Raw genomic sequence first — 22,243 nt, forward strand, 5'->3', positions numbered from 1 at the left:
TGAATGAAATCATTAATTTATTCTCTATACATCGTATTCACACAATCGCAGCAATTATACAATATATCCAGAACCATGTAACAATCCTAATATACAGGCGTAACAAAATGCAGCATGAAGCCTTCTGACGTCTCAGGGAGGAGGGGACGGGGCGCAGGAATACTGTGTAATCCAGAAGTTAAATTATCACCGACGTCGGGGGGGCTCGTCTGCCAAAATCATCCTTACAGGGACCTCATCGGCCGCTACATCACCAGAGGCGGGTGTAAACGAACACTCCATAGATGACGGACACGGCGTGATGTCTACTGCAGTGCACAAGGGGCAGAATAGGACTTTTTTTTGGCGTTTCTTGCGGGTCATGCTCCGCCCCCACACCTCCTGCCATAAATACACAACACGGCAGTGAAGGCCCCTTTAAACCTTTAAATGACCCAGAAGGTAAACATCCATAGGGCAGTAAAACCTGCTTGCACAGAGTTCCCCTTTAATACCATCTTATACATTAAACCTGAATATTGTAATCAAATCAACGAACTTTAAAGAAGTTTTCCACTTTTTTTCCTTCTTCCTTTTGCAATTAAGTTTATGGTTTCGCAACAAACGAAAAAAAAAATAATAAGAAGCATAAAAACTATATCGCCATGTGAGCGCTTACTGCTGGCGAGTGGGGTAATAACACTGCGGGTTACTTTGGCAGAGACGTTAATCTGAACCCTTCCAGCTGCATTAGTTTGGCGCTGGAATTAAAATACAGCCCATGTGACAGGATGAGGCCACGAGCGCCATGGTGCAGCTGAGTGGAATCGTCCTAATGGCAGCATACTTTTCTACTTTTTTTTTTTACTTTGCAACTTTCCCTTAAAGAAACTGCAATATTTGCACCATTTTCACACATGGACGCCCATGCCCCGTTGGCATTATCTTGTGACTTCGTCTAGTTACTTACAACCAAGTAACCGTACTGAATCTACCATCCTCCTGGAGTAAAGTGTGCAATAGTAAATGCCATGACACCACCGGGCGCTGAGCGCCGGACGTGTCCAGCCCGCTGCGTGTAGAGTTCTCCTTAAATATAAAGTCTTGGTATTGTACAGTGAAGGCCTCTTTGGCTTTTCTTATATACAATAGTGTTTTTTGTTTTCTTTATAAAGTGCTACATTGCTCCAGAGTCTCCGCTACAGACCAGTTTATTGCTTTAAGAGGTCTTTCAGCACAGCTCCAGCGCTGGCGTCGGAGGAGATGGGCAGGGGCGTGAATGTGGGTAGCGCTTCTGATATCGGCTTCATGAGGAGGTGCCCCGATGTGCCCGATCCCAGCGAAGAGGTGGAGATGAGGGGGACTGCAGCAGAGCGGGGGGCTAAGAACGGATTGGACTCCTGACTTCGACTCATCCCGGATCCTACAGCAAAGGGTGAAGAGAGAAAAAGGGGGGAAAAAAAAAAACAAACTATTTAAACGCCATCTCTTAGAAGAAATTGCATCGTTTACTCACGAGCTGCCCGAACCTTTATATCTCAGGGCAGGTGCAGTCCTATGTAAATGAAGCGGAATCACTGTATAATGGAAAGCTCGGCACAACGTTTCAGCCTCTGAACATTAACAAAAACGTTGTAGAGCTTCAGCTCCTAAAATAAATGCAGACTGGATGCCTTTCATCCCCATAAATGACAGCTGTGTCCCTGGTGACATGTACCCCCATTTAAAGAGCTAACCCCTAATACATTCTCTTTACCACACATCTCCGGTATTTCCTCTCCAGAGAAGTTCATATCGCACAACTCGGCAAGTAATTACCGGGGTGGGGGTGCCTGCTCCATATCAGAAGTGTTCATCTGACATTGGGGGGGATCCATCCATCAAATTGTATACGACGGATGTAGATAATATTACGTCTCACTGTGATGATGGAGGATCAGGGCGACATCATGTTTGCCGGCTGCACCGCGCTGGGGGCGCTTTGTTATATGGCAGGAACATTATATACACATAGTGCGCTCGCTCTGGTATATGGCAGGATCATTATATACACACAGTACCTGGAGCGGACGCAGTGGTGCTCTGACTCCTGCTAGCGGCTGTACCCAGTGGCGCCATGTCTTGCATCGTCAGCTTTAGTGGGGGCAGCTTCGGTAGTGATTCAGTCTCCAGAAACTTGACGAACAGCTCAGAGAAGGACTGAAGAGACACAAACCATATAAACATCACAATCCGGGATAAAGAATTACAAAATGGATAAAGACCTGCACTTACACTATTAAATAGGGACTGATGGCTGGGTCTTTGCGGGGTGCTGGGGACACTCTTGGGGTGAGTGGCTCCTCCTCCAAGCCATCCTGTCACCCATCGGGTCACACCGCGACTCTCATCCACCAGAAGCTGTGGGGGAGGGGACAGTTAGTGGTAAAGAAAACGACATCTACAGACGTCATCCTAAACCCACAACCACTTACTTCATCCATCTCAGTCTTCTTCAGCCCGAGGATGCTCCCCATCAGCCGCAAAACCTCCTGACGCTTATTTTTTGGGGTGTGGAAATGGCCAACAAATAGATTCCTCATTAACACCCTGCGGAAAGAGACGACATCTTTCCATTTAGGAGGTGCGGCAGGAGAGGACATTTGCTTATGTCATATTACAGCCTGTGCTCTGCTGGATTAGGTCCCAGGGGTGGAGGGTGAACTAGAAGGGGTATCATAGAAACTGCACCCCAACCGGAGAACTGATGTGGCCCTATTAAAGGGCGATTTACTATACAGATGACAAACCTGGCCCCCAGAATTGGGTTAACTGGACCGGACCCTGCTGCATTAGATGCACTGTACCCGACTTGCTGGATTAGATAATCAGGACCGGATACTCCTGCATTAGATGCACTGTACCCGACTTGCTGGATTAGATAATCAGGACCGGATACTCCTGCATTAGATGCACTGTACCCGACTTCCTGGATTACATAATCTGGACCTGACCCCCAGAATTATGAATGATAATAAAATGAGTGAGACCTCCAGAACAGATAAACCGGACCAAACCCCCACATTACATAAGCGGTCCCGTCTCCCCAGTTCACTGTGCCTCTCCCAGTTTTGCTTGTCGTTTACAATATTCCTGCGCTCCACATGTGGAAGTAATCGTGTAATTCCTGAGATCTGTCTATTATCTCTCTGACCTCAGCCCGGGGAGATAAAGGCACGAAATCAACAGAAGAGAACGACGCGACAACAGCGAGAAACGAACCCTGCGGACAACGTGCGAACAAGCGTTACCAGTACACATACAGTACATTCACATAACTTATCTGTCATTACATCATGTTTTATACTCCAATCACATCCAAACCTGCAGAAACATTTTGAATTGACGAAATAGGACTCCAATCTCTCCAGGGATGGTGCAACTGAATGCACTGCAGGGTCAGACAAATTTGAAGAGTGGCAGGACTGGCCGGCGCTGCAGCCAGAAGTCCCCGGAGGGCGCTGCAGCCAGAAGTCGCCGGCGGGCGCCACGGCGGGCGTTGCAGCCAGAAGTCCCCGGCGGGCGCTGCAGCCAGAAGTCCCCGGCGGGCGCTGCAGCCAGAAGTCCCCGGCGGGCGCTGCAGCCAGAAGTCCCCGGCGGGCGCCACGGCGGGCGTTGCAGCCAGAAGTCCCCGGCGGGCGCTGCAGCCAGAAGTCCCCGGCGGGCGCCACGGCGGGCGCTGCAGCCAGAAGTCTCCGGCCACCACAGCGGGCGCTGCAGCCAGAACCCACTTACTTGTCCACTTTCCCCTCCGTGCTGTTCAGCAGATTCATCAGTTTATTCTGTGCATCTTCCAGCATCTCCTGCTTCAGGTCACCTGACGAGACACGAGTATCATACAGTTATAACGGCGCAGTACAGGGGTGACTCCCCTCCCCCATCCCAGAGCAGCTTAATACATTATGTCTGTTTTCCACATCACAAGATATTATGGCGCCGCTCTGAGAATATTTGGCATTTCACAGGGGAAGGGGCTGCAGTGTTTTCCTGATTTTTTCACAAGACGGGGAATGTTATTCCTCCGATTAGTAAATGATCTTAAATATTCCCCCGTGGATTCTCCACCCGAGGCGTCGGCAGCTCCATATATGTAGATATCAGCGTCTGAACCTTTCAGCCCTAGTAGTATGACGGAAGCCGAAAAACACTGTGCCCCTGGTACAAGGGAACGTCAACTATCAGGGCATGCTGGGAGATGTAGTATTAAAATACCTTGAAAAGTTGCTGACCACTGAGGTTTACATGCAACATGAGATGGACTCAGTGGTTGGTGCAGTGTAAAGAGCCCCCGTAAGGGAAATTGTGCCACCATGCTGGGCTTCTGTCTGAGAGGTCGGGCAGAGCATTTAAGTACCACTCAGCCCGATCATAGCAAAAACGATCAGAGAGTCGGACCAGAGGTGGCGGGGAAATCGGCGAGCATTGCTACATTTGTTTTTTGTTTTGCTTTTTTACAGATTGAGCATTTTGTAGACATGTATACTTGCCACATAAACCCTCTACTGACATTAACCCCTCAAGTGTCCTCGATCATCAACGATGGTCTTATTAGACCCTTATTCTGTCCCCAATCACAAGGAATACAAATAACCCTCTTCTGTGTCCTAAGCCCAAAGGTTGTTACAAGATCCCATGCTACGCTAGACCACCAGGGACCCTGACAATAACCCCTTCCATGTCCTAGACCCCAACAATGTAACTGTGAACCCACTAACTTAGACCACGAGAGACCACAATTATAACTCCTTCCATGTCCTATACCCCAGCGATGTTACTTATAAACCCATTAAGTACCCTAAACCATGAGAGACCCTGGCAATAACCCATTCTCTGTCCTAGACGCCAATGATGTTAGAATAAACCCACTAACGACCCTAGACCACCAGGGACCTTGTCAGTAACCCCTTATTTGTCCTAGACCCCAAAAATGTAACTGTGGACCCATTAATGACACTAGACCACCAGGAACTTTGGCAGGTGTAGAGACTCCAGAAATGGATTAACAAACACCCGAGGATCAAGGATGATGGAGCAATGCACGGATAGATTGAGATTGTCATCTTTTTTGGGAAACTAGGCATTATTCCCTATACTGCTGTGCCCGTCACAGTCCGTTCTTTACCCGCTGGTTTCAAGGTCGGTCGTCGGCATCAGGTATAAGAGCATTTGAGTTTTACACTCAAGAAATAATGATAAAAAAAAAAAATCTCTCTTGGCTCGGGCCGAGGTTTAGGGGGGAATCTGGGCTTGGAAACAGCCAGATAGGGAACGGTCAGGATCAATTTGTTAACCATTTAAGGCAATTTAGGAAAGTGTGACTGGCAAAGCCGGGTCTTGGTGTGAACTCATCCATCTGCCAGCACGTCCATAAAGAAATCCTTCACGAGATTTGGCCGCGGCTTCGTCTGAGAATGTAATTGGGAACAATGTCAAAAACTTTTACTTTTTTTTTTTTTTTTTGCAGCGTCTATAGCAGGAAGTAACTGTTTCTCTGCCAAATCAGAAAAGAGTCCTCACGTGAGGTCTTGTAATCAACATAACAGAACGATTCCAATAATCCGGCATGTCGAGGCCCCCTGCCAGACTATCAGTCATTCCACAACTTGGGAAGTTCGGGAAGATCTGCAAAGCAGCCCCCCATATACTTCGCACTCATGTCTTGTCTGGTGCGGATCCGATGCCAGATACTGCCCACGATGAGCCACGGTTAACCTGAACTTTATTCAGCGAGTTTTATCCTCCAGGGATGTCCCAATGACTAATCTGCACTACCTGACAAAGCCATGGGCGAGGGTGGCACTGTTTATACAATTCATAGAAGACTGATGACATGCTGTCCTGATCTCTGTGTTTTATGTCACTTATTCATAGACTGTGCCGAAAAAAGCCGAGTGGCTATGGTGGTGGTGGAGGAGATCATGGGGCTCATTCACCTGTTAGGAATGGTCCGGGAGCAGCAGATAAACAGTTAATACATAGGATTTTTTTGTCCCGTATTCCCCGACACTCATTAATCTGCAGAATAAACATTATTTATATTATGGAATTTCCCGTCTAGCCGGGAATATGGGAAACGTCAACACTCAGCGGCGAAATCTCACAGAGAAAACAATTAATGGCCGATCTAATCTAATCTCTACAATAAATGCCAGGAAGGGGAGAGGTAATGTAATATGGAGCGCTGCCAGAGGGTGCAGGACACCAGACACCACCCAGACGAGGGGTGAGCCCCCAGAGCAAGCGCCGTCCGAAAGGTGAAAGAGACGGACGCAGCAAAGTAGAGAATAAAGGATCAGCAGCCGGATAGGGTCATCATGTGGCCGCGGAAAAATAATATTCTCAGATTACACAATGAAAAAATGCTTATGTTATACCAGCAAGACATATACCAATGGAGTTAGGGGCTCTTCTCAGATGAGACCAAACAAGAACATTTTTTTTTGCTAAATGTGTGGTGGAAAACTAACACTGCACATCACCCTGAAAACACCATCCCCACCATCACACATGGTGGTGGCAGCATCCAGCTGTGGGGAGGATTTTCTTCAGCGTGGGGAGGATTTTCTTCAGCAGGGGCAGGGAAGCTGCTCAGAGGTGATGGGAAGATGGATGGAGCTAAATACCAGGCAATCCTGGGAGCAAAACCTGTTAGAGGCTGCAGAAGACTTGAGCGTAGGTTCACCTTTCAGCAGGACAAAGACCCTAAACATCCTGCCAGAGCCACAATAGAGGGTTCAGATCGGAGCATATTCCTGTGTGTGAACGGCGCAGTCACAGTCCAGACCCAAATCCAAGAGAATATGTGACAAGACGTGAAAATTACTGATCACAGTCGTCTCCATCCAATCTCACCGAGCGAGAGTGCAAAGAAGAAGGGGCAAAATGTCACCTCTAGATGTGCAAAGCTGGAGAGACAGACCGCAAAAGACTGCAGCAGTAATGGCAGCAAAAGGTGGTCCTACAAAGTACTGACTCAGAGGGTGAATACAAATGCCCCTCAGAATTGCAGATTTATGTTTTTAAAATATTTAGAAAACCTTGTATTGTTTCTTTTACACGTCACAAATGCTTGCTACTTTGTGCTGGTGTTGCATAAAATCCCAATAAAAGTCATTTAAGGTTTGTGGATGTAAAGTGAAACAATGTGGGAAAGTTCACAGGGTATGAAGACTTTTTCAAGGCACTGTATGATAATTATATACAGAAGACACACAGGTTATACCAGTGTGACGATACAGCTTATAAGCTTTAGCAGCCAGACGATTAGATTTGTTAAGCCAAGAGAAATACACTATTGTGTTCATGTTGACTTGTGAATGTATGTGTATTTCTGTGGCTGGTCAAGAAGGTCATACTATTATGTGTATAAAACTGAATGTTTCGTTTGGAAACAATGTTGTTTGGTTACTATGCTAATGACATATTATACTAAGCTAGCTAGTTGTTTATTTACAAGAGCCCCCTGCTATACCAACTATGTAAATAGATTAGCTCAAACAATGAGACCTGAGCCCTGTGAGTAATGACCTCCACAACCTCTTACCTGTGTATGTGTACTTGAAAGGAAAACTATAAGTATTTTAAGGGACATGTGCTTCTGTAGCAGACAGATTTGAAACAGAGATTGGAAAGAGACTTTACAAGGAGAATCAAAGATCAGAGACTCTCTCAGACCATCAGCCTGGAAGCATGGTTTTAACCAAAGAAACACAGATTTGGATTCTACATGATTCCGGTCTAAGGGTATATGGCCCTGACTGGAAAGATACGGATCTGCTCCATTGACCATCAGAGAGCCCATGGATACATTTGGGGAGACCAGGTTGGGACGATGAAGTCACCTGGCCCCATGGATATGTTGTTTGGGGTTGCCAGATGGGACCCTCCGGTTGCCTGGATCCAATGGAGACATTCGGAGAAGCCAGATTGGGACCACCCGGTCATCTAGCCCTATGGAAACTCTCAGAGAGGCCAGTGTGGGACCCTCGGATCTTCTGGCCTTGTACCTCGATGAACTGCTAGCTTCCTAAGCTTGCTGCTACCTTCTCTCTGTGGGGTCCACTGGTTGAGGTAGTCAGCCCTGGAAGTCTCCACAGTCGCAGCTGTTCTATACCAGGCGGAGCGGAAGGGTGAGACTGTGGAATATTGTACCACCTTGGGTATTTGCTGGAACTATTCTGTTTATGGTCTGCTTTGTGGTTCAATAAAGTATTGCCATGCTGTTTTTCCATCTCCCTGTGTTGTCTGAGTGGTATTACGCCCATGGAAGACCCCTGGTCTTCACAACCAGCTAGCTCCATATCACTATATATGCTGACACAAGTTGTGAATATTCTTCAGTGATACATAGATATAGATATATATCTATGAATATATATCGATATGTCTATATAGATATATTTATTTAGATCTCTACTGAAGTTCCTACATGCATGGATACATCTATCCACCAAAGACAACATCTTCAAGGAGTTTTTTATGTTCTCCCCGTGTTTGCGTGAGTTTCCTCTGGGTTCTCCGGTTTCCTCCCAAACTTCAAAGACATAATGATCTTGAATCTAGATTGTGAATGGAATGTCTGTAAAGCGCTGTGAAATTAATGGCGCTATATAAGTAAAATAAATAGATAAGTATCCAGAACTAATAAGGCGCACTTCCATTGGAGTACCACTTTTAACCACCTCCATCTCGCCATGCATTTCTATTGGTAGCTGTGGAACAGCGCCCCCCCAGCATATCAGGCAGAGATCAAAGAAGTATTCAGAAATGTGTAACCTAACGCACTCACCGTGCCGCCTCAGCTCCTCTATCTGCTCCTCTTTCAGGTCCAGCTGCTCTGTAAGTCTTGAGGCTGCCTCCAAGGCACAGTTTGCTTCATCTAAACTTTCCTAGAGCAAAGATTTTATTGATTTAATAGATAATGACTGCAACGCAGAGCATCAACTGAACAGTTGTACATCAGCTATTGTAGACATATGAACTTTACTATGATCAAGATTATAAATCCTATAGAAATTACATAATTTTGTAGGAATCCATAATATTAACAATGAGTTACTGTATTATACTCCAGAGCTGCACTCACTATTCTGCTGGTGCAGTCACTGTGTACATACATTACATTACTGATCCTGAGTTACATCCTGTATTATACTCCAGAGCTGCACTCACTATTCTGCTGGTGCAGTCACTGTGTACATACATTACATTACTGATCCTGAGTTACAGTGCCTACAAGTAGTATTCAACCCCCTGCAGATTTAGCTGGTTGACACATGCAGAATTAACTTGGCATTGTGACATTTGTACTGTAGATCAGCCTGGAAGTGGGAAATGCACTGCAGCAAATTTTTTTTTTTTTTTTTTTTTTTAAAACGTTAAAAGTTAATTCAGAGTGTCATTTATTATTCAACCCCTCAAACCACAAGAATTCTGTTTGGTTCCCCAAAAGTATTAAGAAGTAGTTCAGGCACCAAGAATAATGAGCTTCACATGTGTGGATTAAAGATCTCTTTTGCCAGCCTTTTCTGACTATTTAAGACCCTCCCCAAACTTGTGAACAGCACTCAGACATGGTCAACATGGGAAAGACAAAGGAGCATTCCAAGGCCATCAGAGACAAGATCGTGGAGGGTCACAAGGCTGGCAAGGGGTACAAAACCCTTTCCAAGGAGTTGGGCCTACCTGTCTCCACTGTTGGGAGCATCATCCGTAAGTGGAAGGCTTATGGAACTACTGTTAGCCTTCCACAGCCTGGACAGCCTTTGAAAGTGTCTTCCCGTGCCGAGGCCAGGCTTGTCCGAAGAGTCAAGGCTAACCCAAGGACAACAAGGAAGGAGCTCCGGGAAGATCTCATGGCAGTGGGGACATTGGTTTCAGTCAATACCATAAGTAACGTACTCCACCGAAATGGTCTCCGTTCCAGACGAGCCTGTATGGTACCTTTACTTTCAAAGCGTCATGTCAAGGCTCGTCTACAGTTTGCTCATGTTCACTTGGAGGACTCTGAGACAGACTGGTTCAAGGTTCTATGGTCTGATGAGACCAAGATCGAGATCTTTGGTGCCAACCACACACGTGACGTTTGGAGACTGGATGGCACTGCATACGACCCCAAGAATACCATCCCTACAGTCAAGCATGGTGGTGGCAGCATCATGCTGTGGGGTTGTTTCTCAGCCAAGGGGCCTGGCCATCTGGTCCGCATCCATGGGAAGATGGATAGCACGGCCTACCTGGAGATTTTGGCCAAGAACCTCCGCTCCTCCATCAAGGATCTTAAAATGGGTCGTAATTTCATCTTCCAACAAGATAACGACCCAAAGCACACAGCCAAGAAAACCAAGGCCTGGTTCAAGAGGGAAAAAGTCAAGGTGTTGGAGTGGCCTAGTCAGTCTCCTGACCTTAACCCAATTGAAAACTTGTGGAAGGAGCTCAAGAATAAAGTCCACATGAGACACCCAAAGAACCTAGATAACTTGGAGAAGATCTGCATGGAGGAGTGGGCCAAGATAACTCCACAGACCTGTGCCGGCCTGATCAGGTCTTATAAAAGACGATTATTAGCTGTAATTGCAAACAAGGGTTATTCCACAAAATATTAAACATAGGGGTTGTATAATAATTGACCCACACTTTTATGTTTAAAATTTAATAAAATTCAACTGAGCAACATAACTTTTTGGTTTGTAAGATTTATGCTTCTGTTCATAAAACCTACTCTCGTTTGCAGTTTGAAGGCTCTAACTTATTTGCATCTTATCAAACCAGCTAAATCTGCAGGGGGTTGAATACTACTTGCAGGCACTGTACATCCTGTATTATCCTCCAGAGCTGCACTCACTATTCTGCTGGTGCAGTCACTGTGTACATACATTACATTACTGATCCTGAGTTACATCCTGTATTATACTCCAGAGCTGCCCTCACTATTCTGCTGGTGCAGTCACTGTGTACATACATTACATTACTGATCCTGAGTTACATCCTGTATTATACTCCAGAGCTGCACTCACTATTCTGCTGGTGCAGTCACTGTGTACATACATTACATTACTGATCCTGAGTTACATCCTGTATTATACTCCAGAGCTGCACTCACTATTCTGCTGGTGCAGTCACTGTGTATATACATTACATTACTGATCCTGAGTTACCTCCTGTATTATACTCCAGAGCTGCACTCACTATTCTGCTGGTGCAGTCACTGTGTACATACATTACATTACTGATCCTGAGTTACATCCTGTATTATACTCCAGAGCTGCACTCACTATTCTGCTGGTGCAGTCACTGTGTATATACATTACATTACTGATCCTGAGTTACCTCCTGTATTATACTCCAGAGCTGCACTCACTATTCTGCTGGTGCAGTCACTGTGTACATACATTACATTACTGATCCTGAGTTACATCCTGTATTACACTCCAGAGCTGCACTCACTATTCTGCTGGTGCATTCACTGTGTACATACATTATATTACTGATCCTGAGTTACATGCTGTATTATACTCCAGAGCTGCACTCACTATTCTGCTGGTGCATTCACTGTGTACATACAGTTGTGCTCAAAAGTTTTCATACCTCGGCAGAATTTTTTCTTTCATGGCCTTGTTTCAGAGAATATGAATGATAACCATGAGTGGAGAAAAAAGTTTTTTGTTATGGTTATTGGTTGGGTGAAGCCATTTATTGTCAATCTATTGTGTTTTCTCTTTTTAAATCTTAATGACAACCAAAAACATCCAAATGACCCTGATCAAAAGTTCCCATACCCCAGTTCTTAATACCGTGTATTGCCCCCTCTAACATCAAAGACAGCTTGAAGTCTTTTGTGGTAGTTGTGGATGAGGTTCTTTATTTTCTCAGATGGTAAAACTGCCCATTCTTCTTGGCTAGTGATGAGCGAGTATGTTTTGTTAACCCTTTCGCAGAGTATACTAGGGCGAGCACCGAGTATTTATAGCGTGCTCGGGCTTTAAGTTTTCGTCGCTCCGTGAACACGATTTGCGACTGTTTGACATTTAATACATGTGAGGAATGCCTGTTTTTCCTCCTGTGCCTTTGTAGCTCACACATCCCCAAAACATCAGCGATCCACCTCCATGCTTTACTGTAGGAATGGTGTTCCTTTCATCATAGGTCTTGTTGACCTCTCTCCAAATGGAACGTTTATGGTTGTGGCCAAAAAGTCCAATTTTGGTCTCATCACTCCAAATTACCTTGTTCCAGAAGTTTTCAGGCTTGTCTCTGTGCTGTTTGGCGTATTGTAGGCGAGACACTTTGTGGCATTTGCGCAGTAATGGCTTTCTTCTGGTGACTCGACCATGCAGCCCATTTTTCTTCAAGTGCCTCCTTATTTTTCATTTTGAAACAGCCACACCGCTAGTTTTCAGAGAGTCCTGAATTTCATCTGAGGTTATTTGTGGGCTTTTCTTTGCATCCCGAACAATTTTCCTGGCAGTTGTGGCCGAAATCTCAGTTGGCCTACCTGACCGTGGTTTAGTTTTAACACAGCCCCTGATTTTCCATTTGTTAATCAGAGTGTGAACGCTGCTGACTGGCATTATCAATTCCTTGGATATTTTTTTTGTATCCCTTTCCCGTGTTATACAGTTCAACTACCTTTTCCGGTAGATTTGTTGATAATTCTTTTGCTTTCCCCATGGCTCACAATCCAGAAACGTCAGTGGCTGGATGAAATATGCAAGAATCTGTCTGGATCCCAGAAACTCGCTCAGCTTTTATGCATACACACTGATTACAAGCAAACAGGTCACAGGTGAGGATGTTACCTTTAGTAGCCATTCAAACCCATTTGTGTCAAATTCTGTCCATGTTATCAGGCCAAAATCACCAGGGTATGTGAACTTTTGATCAGGGTCATTTGGATGTTTTTGGTTGTCACTATGATTTAAAAAAAAAGAGAAAACACAGTAGTTTGACAATAAATGGCTTCATCCAACCAATAACCATGAGTGGAGAAAAAGTTTTTTGTTATCCTTCATATTCTCTGAAACAAGACCAAGAAAGGAAAAATTCTGCCGGGGTATGTAAACTTTTGAACACAACTGTATATTACTTATCCTGTATTATACTCCAGAGCGGCACTCACTAGTCTGCTGGTGCAGTCACTGTGTACATACATTACTGATCCTGAGTTACATCCTGTATTATACTCCAGAGCTGCACTCACTATTCTGCTGGTGCAGTCACTGTGTACATACATTACATTACTGATCCTGAGTTACATCCTGTATTATACTCCAGAGCTGTACTCACTATTCTGCTGGTGCAGTCACTGTGTACATACAGTACATTACTGATCCTGAGTTACATCCTGTATTATACTCCAGAGCTGCACTCACTAGTCTGCTGGTGCAGTCACTGTGTACATACATTACATTACTGATCCTGAGTTACATCCTGTATTATACTCCAGAGCTGCACTCACTATTCTGCTGGTGCAGTCACTGTGTACATACATTACATTACTGATCCTGAGTTACATCCTGTATTATACCCCAGAGCTGCACTCACTATTCTGCTGGTGCAGTCACTGTGTACACACATTACTGATCCTGAGTTACATCCTGTATTATACTCCAGAGCTGCACTCACTATTCTGCTGGTGCAGTCACTGTGTACATATATTACATAACTGATCCTGAGTTACATCCTGTATTATACTCCAGAGCTGCACTCACTATTCTGCTGGGGCAGTCACTGTGTACATACATTACTGATCCTGAGTTACATCCTGTATTATACTCCAGAGCTGCACTCAATATTCTGCTGGTGCAGTCACTGTGTACATATATTACATTACTGATCCTGAGTTACATCCTGTGTTATACTCCAGAGCTGCACTCACTATTCTGCTGGTGCAGTCACTGTGTACATACATTACTGATCCGGAGTTACATCCTGTATTATACTCCAGAGCTGCACTCACTATTCTGCTGGTGCAGTCACTGTGTACATACATTACTGATCCGGAGTTACATCCTGTATTATACTCCAGAGCTGCACTCACTATTCTGCTGGTGCAGTCACTGTGTACATATATTACATTACTGATCCTGAGTTACTTCCTGTATTATACTCCAGAGCTGCACTCACTATTATGCTGGTGCAGTGACTGTGTACATACATTACATTACTGATCCGGAGTTACATCCTGTATTATACTCCAGAGCTGCACTCACTATTCTGCTGGTGCAGTCACTGTGTACATACATTACATTACTGATCCGGAGTTACCTCCTGTATTATACTCCAGAGCTGCACTCACTATTCTGCTGGTGCAGTCACTGTGTACATACATTACATTACTGATCCTGAGTTACATCCTGTATTATACTCCAGAGCTGCACTCACTATTCTGCTGGTGCAGTCACTGTGTACATACATTACATTACTGATCCTGAGTTACATCCTGTATTATACTCCAGAGCTGCACTCACTATTCTGCTGGTGCAGTCACTGTGTACATACATTACATTACTGATCCTGAGTTACATCCTGTATTATACTCCAGAGCTGCATTCACTATTCTGCTGGTGCAGTCACTGTGTACATACATTACATTACTGATCCTGAGTTACATCCTGTATTATACTCCAGAGCTGCACTCACTATTCTGCTGGTGCAGTCACTGTGTACATACATTACTGATCCAGAGTTACCTCCTGTATTATACTCCAGAGCTGCGCTCACTATTCTGCTGGTGCAGTCACTGTGTACATACATTACATTACTGATCCTGAGTTACCTCCTGTATTATACTCCAGAGCTGCACTCACTATTCTGCAGGTGCAGTCACTGTGTACATACATTACATTACTGATCCTGAGTTACATCCTGTATTATACTCCAGAGCTGCACTCACTATTCTGCTGGTGCAGTCACTGTGTACATACATTACTGATCCAGAGTTACCTCCTGTATTATACTCCAGAGCTGCACTCACTATTCTGCTGGTGCAGTCACTGTGTACATACATTACATTACTGATCCTGGGTTACATCCTGTATTATACCCCAGAGCTGCGCTCACTATTCTGCTGGTGCAGTCACTGTGTACATACATTACATTACTGATCCTGAGTTACATCCTGTATTATACTCCAGAGCTGCACTCACTATTCTGCTGGTACAGTCACTGTGTACATACATTACATTACTGATCCTGAGTTACATCCTGTATTATACCCCAGAGCTGCGCTCACTATTCTGCTGGTGCAGTCACTGTGTACATACATTACATTACTGATCCTGAGTTACATCCTGTATTATACTCCAGAGCTGCACTCACTATTCTGCTGGTGCAGTCACTGTGTACATACATTACATTACTGATCCTGAGTTACATCCTGTATTATACTCCAGAGCAGCACTCACTATTCTGCTGGTGCAGTCACTGTGCACATACATTACATTACTGATCCTGAGTTACATCCTGTATTATACTCCAGAGCTGCACTCACTATTCTGCTGGTGGAGTCACTGTGTACATACATTACATTACTGATCCTGAATTACATCCTGTATTATACTCCAGAGCTGCACTCACTATTCTGCTGGTGCAGTCACTGTGTACATACATTACTTATCCTGAGTTACATCCTGTATTATACTCCAGAGCTGCACTCATTATTCTGCTGGTGCAGTCACTGTGTACATACATTACTGATCCTGAGTTACATCCTGTATTATACTCCAGAGCTGCACTCACTATTCTGCTGGTGGAGTCACTGTGTACATACATTACATTACGGATCCTGAGTTACATCCTGTACTATACTCCAGAGCTGCACTCACTATTCTGCTGGTGGAGTCACTGTGTACATACATTACATTACTGATCCTGAGTTACCTCCTGTATTATACTCCAGAGCTGCACTCACTATTCTGCTGGTGCAGTCACTGTGTACATACATTACATTACTGATCCTGAGTTACCTCCTGCATTATACTCCAGAGCTGCACTCACTATTCTGCTGGTGGAGTCACTGTGTACATACATTACATTACTGATCCTGAGTTACATCCTGTACTATACTCCAGAGCTGCACTCACTATTCTGCTGGTGAGTCTTCCTATCTTACCTGCAGGGACAGCACTTTATCCTCCAGTTTCTCCACCTTCTGCCTGAACTCGGCGCTCTGCTTCTTGTGCCTCTCCAGCTCCGCTGTATACATCGCCTTCTCCTCTGAGAGATGGGAGTAAGACTGTGGTTACAGGACGCACCCCTTGTATTACTTTATAATGTACTTTCACATAAAGAGGGTTTCTGCAGTCAAAGCCTGAATAATGACTACAAGTATGCTTCAACCTCCTGATTCCTCAAATTGCTTGTAAGTGAAGGGAGATGTTCATTGATCAGATTTAGAGATTGAATAGCTGTCTTGATGTAGACCTCAGTCAGTGACAGTAAGCATAAATCTGGAAGATTGTTAAGAAATTAATCCTTGCATACTCCAGAAAGTTACAGAACTTTGTCAGCTTTGTTTGCTGCTCAGTAGCAGTCGGGCAGACAGGGACTGTGGGGTTTGAACAGACAGGCTCACCTTGCTGGAACTGCTCTAGCACCATCTGCAGGTTGCTCAGGGACACTGCGTACTGCTTGACCTGCTCCTGAGACATATTAAACTGCATTACGGCCTCATCTCTCTGCCTGGAGATGAGATTCAGCTGCTCCTGTAACGACTCCACCTGCATAGTGGCCTGGTGACTGCGGAAGCAATATACATATACACGCAGTCAGTAAAAGGTTGGACTGTACCAGGCCACATACACGGCGGGATGCAGAGGGTGAGCGTCACCTGGCGCTCTCCACCGCGGAGGATGAGGACAGTAGTCTCTCCTCCAGAACAGTCAGCTTCTTCTTCAGCTCGGTTTCCCGGTCCTCTGCTGCCAGCGCCTCGCGGGTGTACGAGTCCTCCATCTCCAGCAGGTGACTGCGCAGCCGCTCCAGCTCCTGCTTCAGACGCTGCTCCTTTTCCCGTAAATGCTGGACCTGGAAACGAAGGGCAAAAATTATTTTATAAGAAAAAGTAAAAGTGGAAGATGTGAAAAAACGCGATAATGGTAGAAACCGGAGACACTTGTGCTGCTGTGCACCGGCCCTTTACATTTCTACTGAGCTGTAAATGAAGACTGATCTAAGTGACATGGAAAGTTCTGAAACTTTCTAATAGACTTTGTAATTTGATCCTAAACTATTTTCAAGAGCTCCGTTTGCTGTCAGTGAATATTCTTGTTTATATCCAATGAGTGAAAATCCTTTGTGACCCAATAGTAAGTTCACAGCTGAGTTTGTTACAAATGGATTCAAGTCTGAACCATTCTCTGCGAGTTAAATACATCAGCAGTGCAACTCTCACTGATGTTCTGATAGTTTGTTACAATGTATCAGTGCAGGTAACATGTATAAGTCTGCAGAACTGAGTGTTTTGCTTATAATGGATTGTTTGAGCTTTATGACCCCTGCGTAATCTCCTGTCCTCCTCCTCTAGACAACTGTCCCTTTTTCCAGATCCCTTTGTCCCATCTTTCATACCTCTCTAAACACCAATCCCCTTTAACTAGACCCTTTTAGACACCTGTCCCTTCTTCCAGACCCATCTAGACACCTATCCCCTGCTCTAGACCCTTGTAGACCAGTCCCACCTCTTGCAGAACCCTCTGCTCCTTCTTACATACCCATCTATACACCCGTCTCCTCTTCCAGACCCTTCTAGATATGAATGTCCTTCCTCCAGACTCATCCGCCCTTCTGTACATAATGTGACAGTGAACAAGTGCAGCCTTGCAGGGTTCTCCACATCTCGCAGGGTTCTCCACATCTCTCAGGGGTCACTAACCTCATTTTGCAGGGCGACACTCTCCATCTGCTTCTGTTTGAGTGCCAGCATCACCTGGTCCCTCTCGTGCTGGAACACAATGGCCTTCTCCTGCATGGATTTCACCTCGTTCAGCAACTGGTTCAACTCTCCTGTCTTCCCCTGAGAAATAAGCAAAGAGTCATCCGTGCAGCTACGAGGTTTTTACACAATACCTTGATGACCGTTCGGTCACGTTTTTTATGGAGCCACTTTCTTCAATGATTAAAACGCAATCTATAAATGTTTTGGACTTGGATCTCCGGGTCCAGCGCGGCCTGGCTACAGACGAGCACTAACTAAAGGTTACAGGCATGTGCATCAGTCATGTTATTACATGAGCGTTACTTCCTCCAGTCACATCCACAGCTGCTTCCTAACGTCTCTCTACTTACAGAGACCAGGGCAAATCTGAATTTAGCTTTAGAAGTGAATAGAGAAGAAATGAAACTTTCTGCAACCAACCTGCTCCTTCTCCTTTAGAAGGTTCTCGAGGGCTGAGGACTTCTCCCTCATGGCGTTGGACTCAAATTCCTTCTCCCGCAGCAGCATTGAGAATTGCATGTTGGTTTCATGCAGAGCTCGGAATTCACTTTCCTTCTCCTTCCCCTTGGCCATCACCTTCTCATTCTCCTCCTTTAACTTGCTGATATCCATCTCCAGGATCAGCGTCCTCTCTTTCAGGTTGGTGACCGCTTGTCTCAGGAGCTCGTTCTCATTCTCTTTGTTCCTCAGGTTTTCGGTGGCCGAGTTTAACTTGTCTCCTTTGGTCTTTATCAATATGTCCTTTTCTTTCAGAGACTTCTGCAGGAGTTCGCTCCTCTCCTTCACTTGCCTGAGCTCCAGGACGGCCTCTTCCTGGCTTCTGCGGCCTTCCTCGGAAGTCAGGGCCATGGAGTTGGACAAGCGCTGGTTGTTTTCCTGCAGCGTCCTGATGGTTGAGTCCTTCTGTTGTATCTGAAATTTTAGCTGCTCGTAATCCTGGGGAACGTTGGTCGCTTGATCATCTTTCAATTGAGAAGAAGCAACCGACTGACTATCGATTTCGGGCATGACGGCACATTGACTCGCCTGCAGTTGTCCAAGAATTCGCTCTTTTGTGTCATTCAGTTCTCCGATACTGCTTTGTACATTACTTATCTCTACGCCGAGACCCTTCAGCTTCTTCTCATTGTGCTCGTAGCTCTGGATCAGGCTGATGTAATCCACTTGCAGCCTGGAGTTGGAATCGCTATCTAGACGTATCTGACCCTGAAGTTTGTGCAGCTCCTCCTGCAGGTGAGCCGACTCGTGCTGCATGTTCTGCACGGTGGTCATCACCTGCTGCTTCCATTCTTCCATTTTCTTCACCTGTTGTTTCAGCTTATCTCTTTCCTGAAGCAGCTCCTCAAACTGATTACTGTTGACGCTTCCCATTTCGTTGCCACTCTCAGAGCTGGATGCCTGAAGGACGGTCAGCAAGGTCTGACATTTCTGGCTCAAGGCGTCAATCTCAATGTCTTTTTCTCGAATGATCCTGGACAGGTTTTGGATGGTCTCTCTGAACATGTCTTGTGTGCTACCTTCTTGGCTGCGAGAGAGTCTCTGGTTTTCTTCTTGGAGTTTCAAGAGGGCAGACTCTTTGGCCGCCACCACATCCATCATTTTGTGGTATTCTGTCCGTAGTTGACTGTTCTCCCTCGTCTTCTCGCTCAGGACAGCCAGGACCTGCTCCCTCTCCATAGCATACGCTTGCAACTGCTGCTGGAGATACATGACATCTTGCATGTAATTGACAGCAGATACTCGAGCATGAAGATTTTGTATCTCCAGGTCTTTCTGCTGGATAATCTGAGTGAGCTTCCCGACTTCGTCTTTGGACAGCTGGTCAATCTGCTTAGTCAAGGTGACGTTCTTTTCGTTCAGCATTTTAATTTCCATCTCCTTCTCTTTGATGCCATTCACCAGCCGTTCGAGCTCTACTTTGGACAGGTCGTGTTTCTCCGTCCCGTTATCACTGTTATTAAGGCTCTGCGTCTTAGTATCGTGGAGGATGACCGAGGAGTCTGTGTCGATAAGATGCTCGTTCTGCAGCTGGGAGCTGATCAGTTCATTTGTCTGCTGCAGACTGGAGATCTCGCTGTCTTTTTCCGACAGGAGCTTCTCATAAGTGTCCACCATCTCCTTATGATGAATCTTAATTTCATCCATTTCCTTAACCTTTTCCTGCAAAGATTTCTGGAACTGAAGAGAGCTCTGATTCTGCTTCTCCACCACTTTCCTCTGTAGTATTAACTCTTCTTCATAATTATTTCGCACTTTAGTCAGTTGGGTTATCTCGGCCTCTAGTTCAGTGATGATATCTAACGTCTTCGGTTCCACCGCCGGCTGCAGACGGCTCTGCTGATCCTTCAATCTCTCGATTTCCTCCTTAAAGTGGCTGTTGTCTTCTTTCATGGAGGCCAACATCTTCTCCTTCTCCTCAATGCTTTGTTTCAACACGTCGCACTCTTTCGATGCTTTCTCGCGCAGGTCCAGCTCTTTCTGTATCTCCAAGTTCTTTTCTTTAAGCTCATGTATGAAGCTCTCCTTCTCTCGGATCAGTTCAGTCAGCTGCTTCTGTCCTTCTAACGTACTCGTCAGCATCTCCTTGGTTTCTTCGCAGTCTGTTTCTATTTGCTCCAAGGACCTCTTGCTTTCTGCTATCTGGAAATCCTTTTCCTGATTGAGCTTGACCAGGCGCTCGTGCTCACGGTGCAGGGCGGTGGTGTCCAACTTTTGGGCGCTGGATAGTTCATTGATGGTGCGTTCGTACTTCTGAGCCTGTTCGAGCAGCCGGTTCTCCAGCTGATTTAATTCCACCTCCAGTCGCCCTTTCTCCATCCGTAAAGCCTCGATCACTGTCTGTTTCTCCAAGGAATCTTTTCCGCTCTGGGCGCTGACATCCTGCAGCCGTTGTGTGGCCTGTTCTTGGGTCGACAGCAGCATCTCATTTTCCATCCTGAGGTCACATATTTCTTTCTCTAGGTCGTCCTTCATCTGCTTCACCTCCGAAAGTTGGTTAGAGAGTTTTACAATCTCTGATTCTCTTTCGTCGGCATTCTGATTTTCACGTCTCGCTTCAGAGTCTTCTTTGGTCGTGTCCAATTCTTCTTTGACTTGGTTCAGAGTTGCTTCACGTTCCTTATTCTTCATGACAAGGCTAGTATTGGTGGCTTCCAAAAGCTTCAGTCTCTCCATCATTTTAATAACCTGGGTCTCCAGCTGGTGTTTGCTCGTCTGCAGGTCGCTGTGTTTCTCCCTTTCGGACTCCAGCTCCTCTAATAAGCTGCTGTTTTCTGAGAGACTTTTTAACATTTTCTCTTTTACTCTTTGCAGCTTCTCTGTAAATTCTGCAATTTGGGTTTCTGCTTCATTTTTCTGTTTCAATAACTCTTCCTTCATAAGCATCAGGTGCTGAAAGACAAGTTATGGCAAATGTTAAGACACTAGGAAGCACAGAACTCCGTAAGCAATAAAGCGGAACTACTCAAGACATTAACCCTTTGTGCTAGAAAGTTGCCAAAACCCATTTAAAGCTGCCTCTGAAACGCTGCAGTATTTGAATGGATTTTGAAAATATAGTTCCTAATTTATTTATTTTTACATTTTCAGTGCAACTTCTCCTCCCATAATATATGAGGTAATTGGTTCATTTTAGGAAAAAATCTGAATTAAGTCAGCTGCAGTTTCACATGATGTGCACAGAACAGCAGGCTACCTGCATGGCTTCCTGATTCTGTGTGTCCAGCTCTTCAAGTTCTGCACCGAGTGTCTCTTTCTCTGAAATACTTTCCTGCAGCATCCGCTCCTTTTCTTCCAGATCTCTTCGCAGTTGCTCCAAATCAGATTCCTTCACAGATGAGGACAACACAAAATCCAATTCTGCCCTGAGTGCATCCTAAAAGGAAGGAAACCAATATTAAAAAGGAAATAAATGCAATAGTCCTTCCATCAGATGCCTGAGATACTAAACATGGTAAGAGAACCAGAGGAGCGGAAAGTACAAAGCATACCACAAGCTGCCACCCTCAATTGCATTAGTAGAAGGGACAGGCGGCATTCTCAGTGATGTCACTGCTGATCTCTGGTGATGGATAGGTGTCATTCTCAGTGATGTCACTGCTGATCTCTGGTGATGGATAGGCGGCATTCTCAGTGATGTCACTGCTGATCTATGGTGATGGATAGGCGGCATTCTCAGTGATGTCACTGCTGATCTCTGGTGATGGATAGGCGGCATTCTCAGTGATGTCACCGCTGATCTCTGGTGATGGATAGGCGGCATTCTCAGTGATGTCACCGCTGATCTCTGGTGAT

General features: G+C 45.3%; 1 protein-coding gene across 1 annotated transcript in view; it reads right to left on the reverse strand.

The window, feature by feature from the left end:
• The window catches only part of TRIP11 (thyroid hormone receptor interactor 11), a 42,748-nt gene continuing 20,505 nt past the window's right edge, over window positions 1-22,243 (reverse strand). Inside the window, exons 10-21 of the mRNA XM_073638248.1 lie at window positions 21,645-21,824; window positions 18,371-21,340; window positions 17,888-18,028; window positions 16,847-17,040; window positions 16,592-16,755; window positions 16,130-16,233; window positions 8,807-8,906; window positions 3,754-3,835; window positions 2,454-2,568; window positions 2,254-2,379; window positions 2,040-2,178; window positions 1-1,402 (exon numbers count right to left, since the gene is read on the reverse strand). Of these exons, the coding sequence (XP_073494349.1) occupies window positions 1,191-1,402; window positions 2,040-2,178; window positions 2,254-2,379; window positions 2,454-2,568; window positions 3,754-3,835; window positions 8,807-8,906; window positions 16,130-16,233; window positions 16,592-16,755; window positions 16,847-17,040; window positions 17,888-18,028; window positions 18,371-21,340; window positions 21,645-21,824 (4,527 nt within the window). The 3' untranslated portion in view covers window positions 1-1,190. The remainder of the gene's footprint in view (window positions 1,403-2,039; window positions 2,179-2,253; window positions 2,380-2,453; window positions 2,569-3,753; window positions 3,836-8,806; window positions 8,907-16,129; window positions 16,234-16,591; window positions 16,756-16,846; window positions 17,041-17,887; window positions 18,029-18,370; window positions 21,341-21,644; window positions 21,825-22,243) is intronic.

The sequence above is a fragment of the Phyllobates terribilis genome, unplaced genomic scaffold (assembly GCF_046119375.1).
Source record: "Phyllobates terribilis strain yellow unplaced genomic scaffold, ASM4611937v1 Scaffold_7__3_contigs__length_470593459, whole genome shotgun sequence".
NCBI lineage: Eukaryota > Metazoa > Chordata > Amphibia > Anura > Dendrobatidae > Phyllobates > Phyllobates terribilis.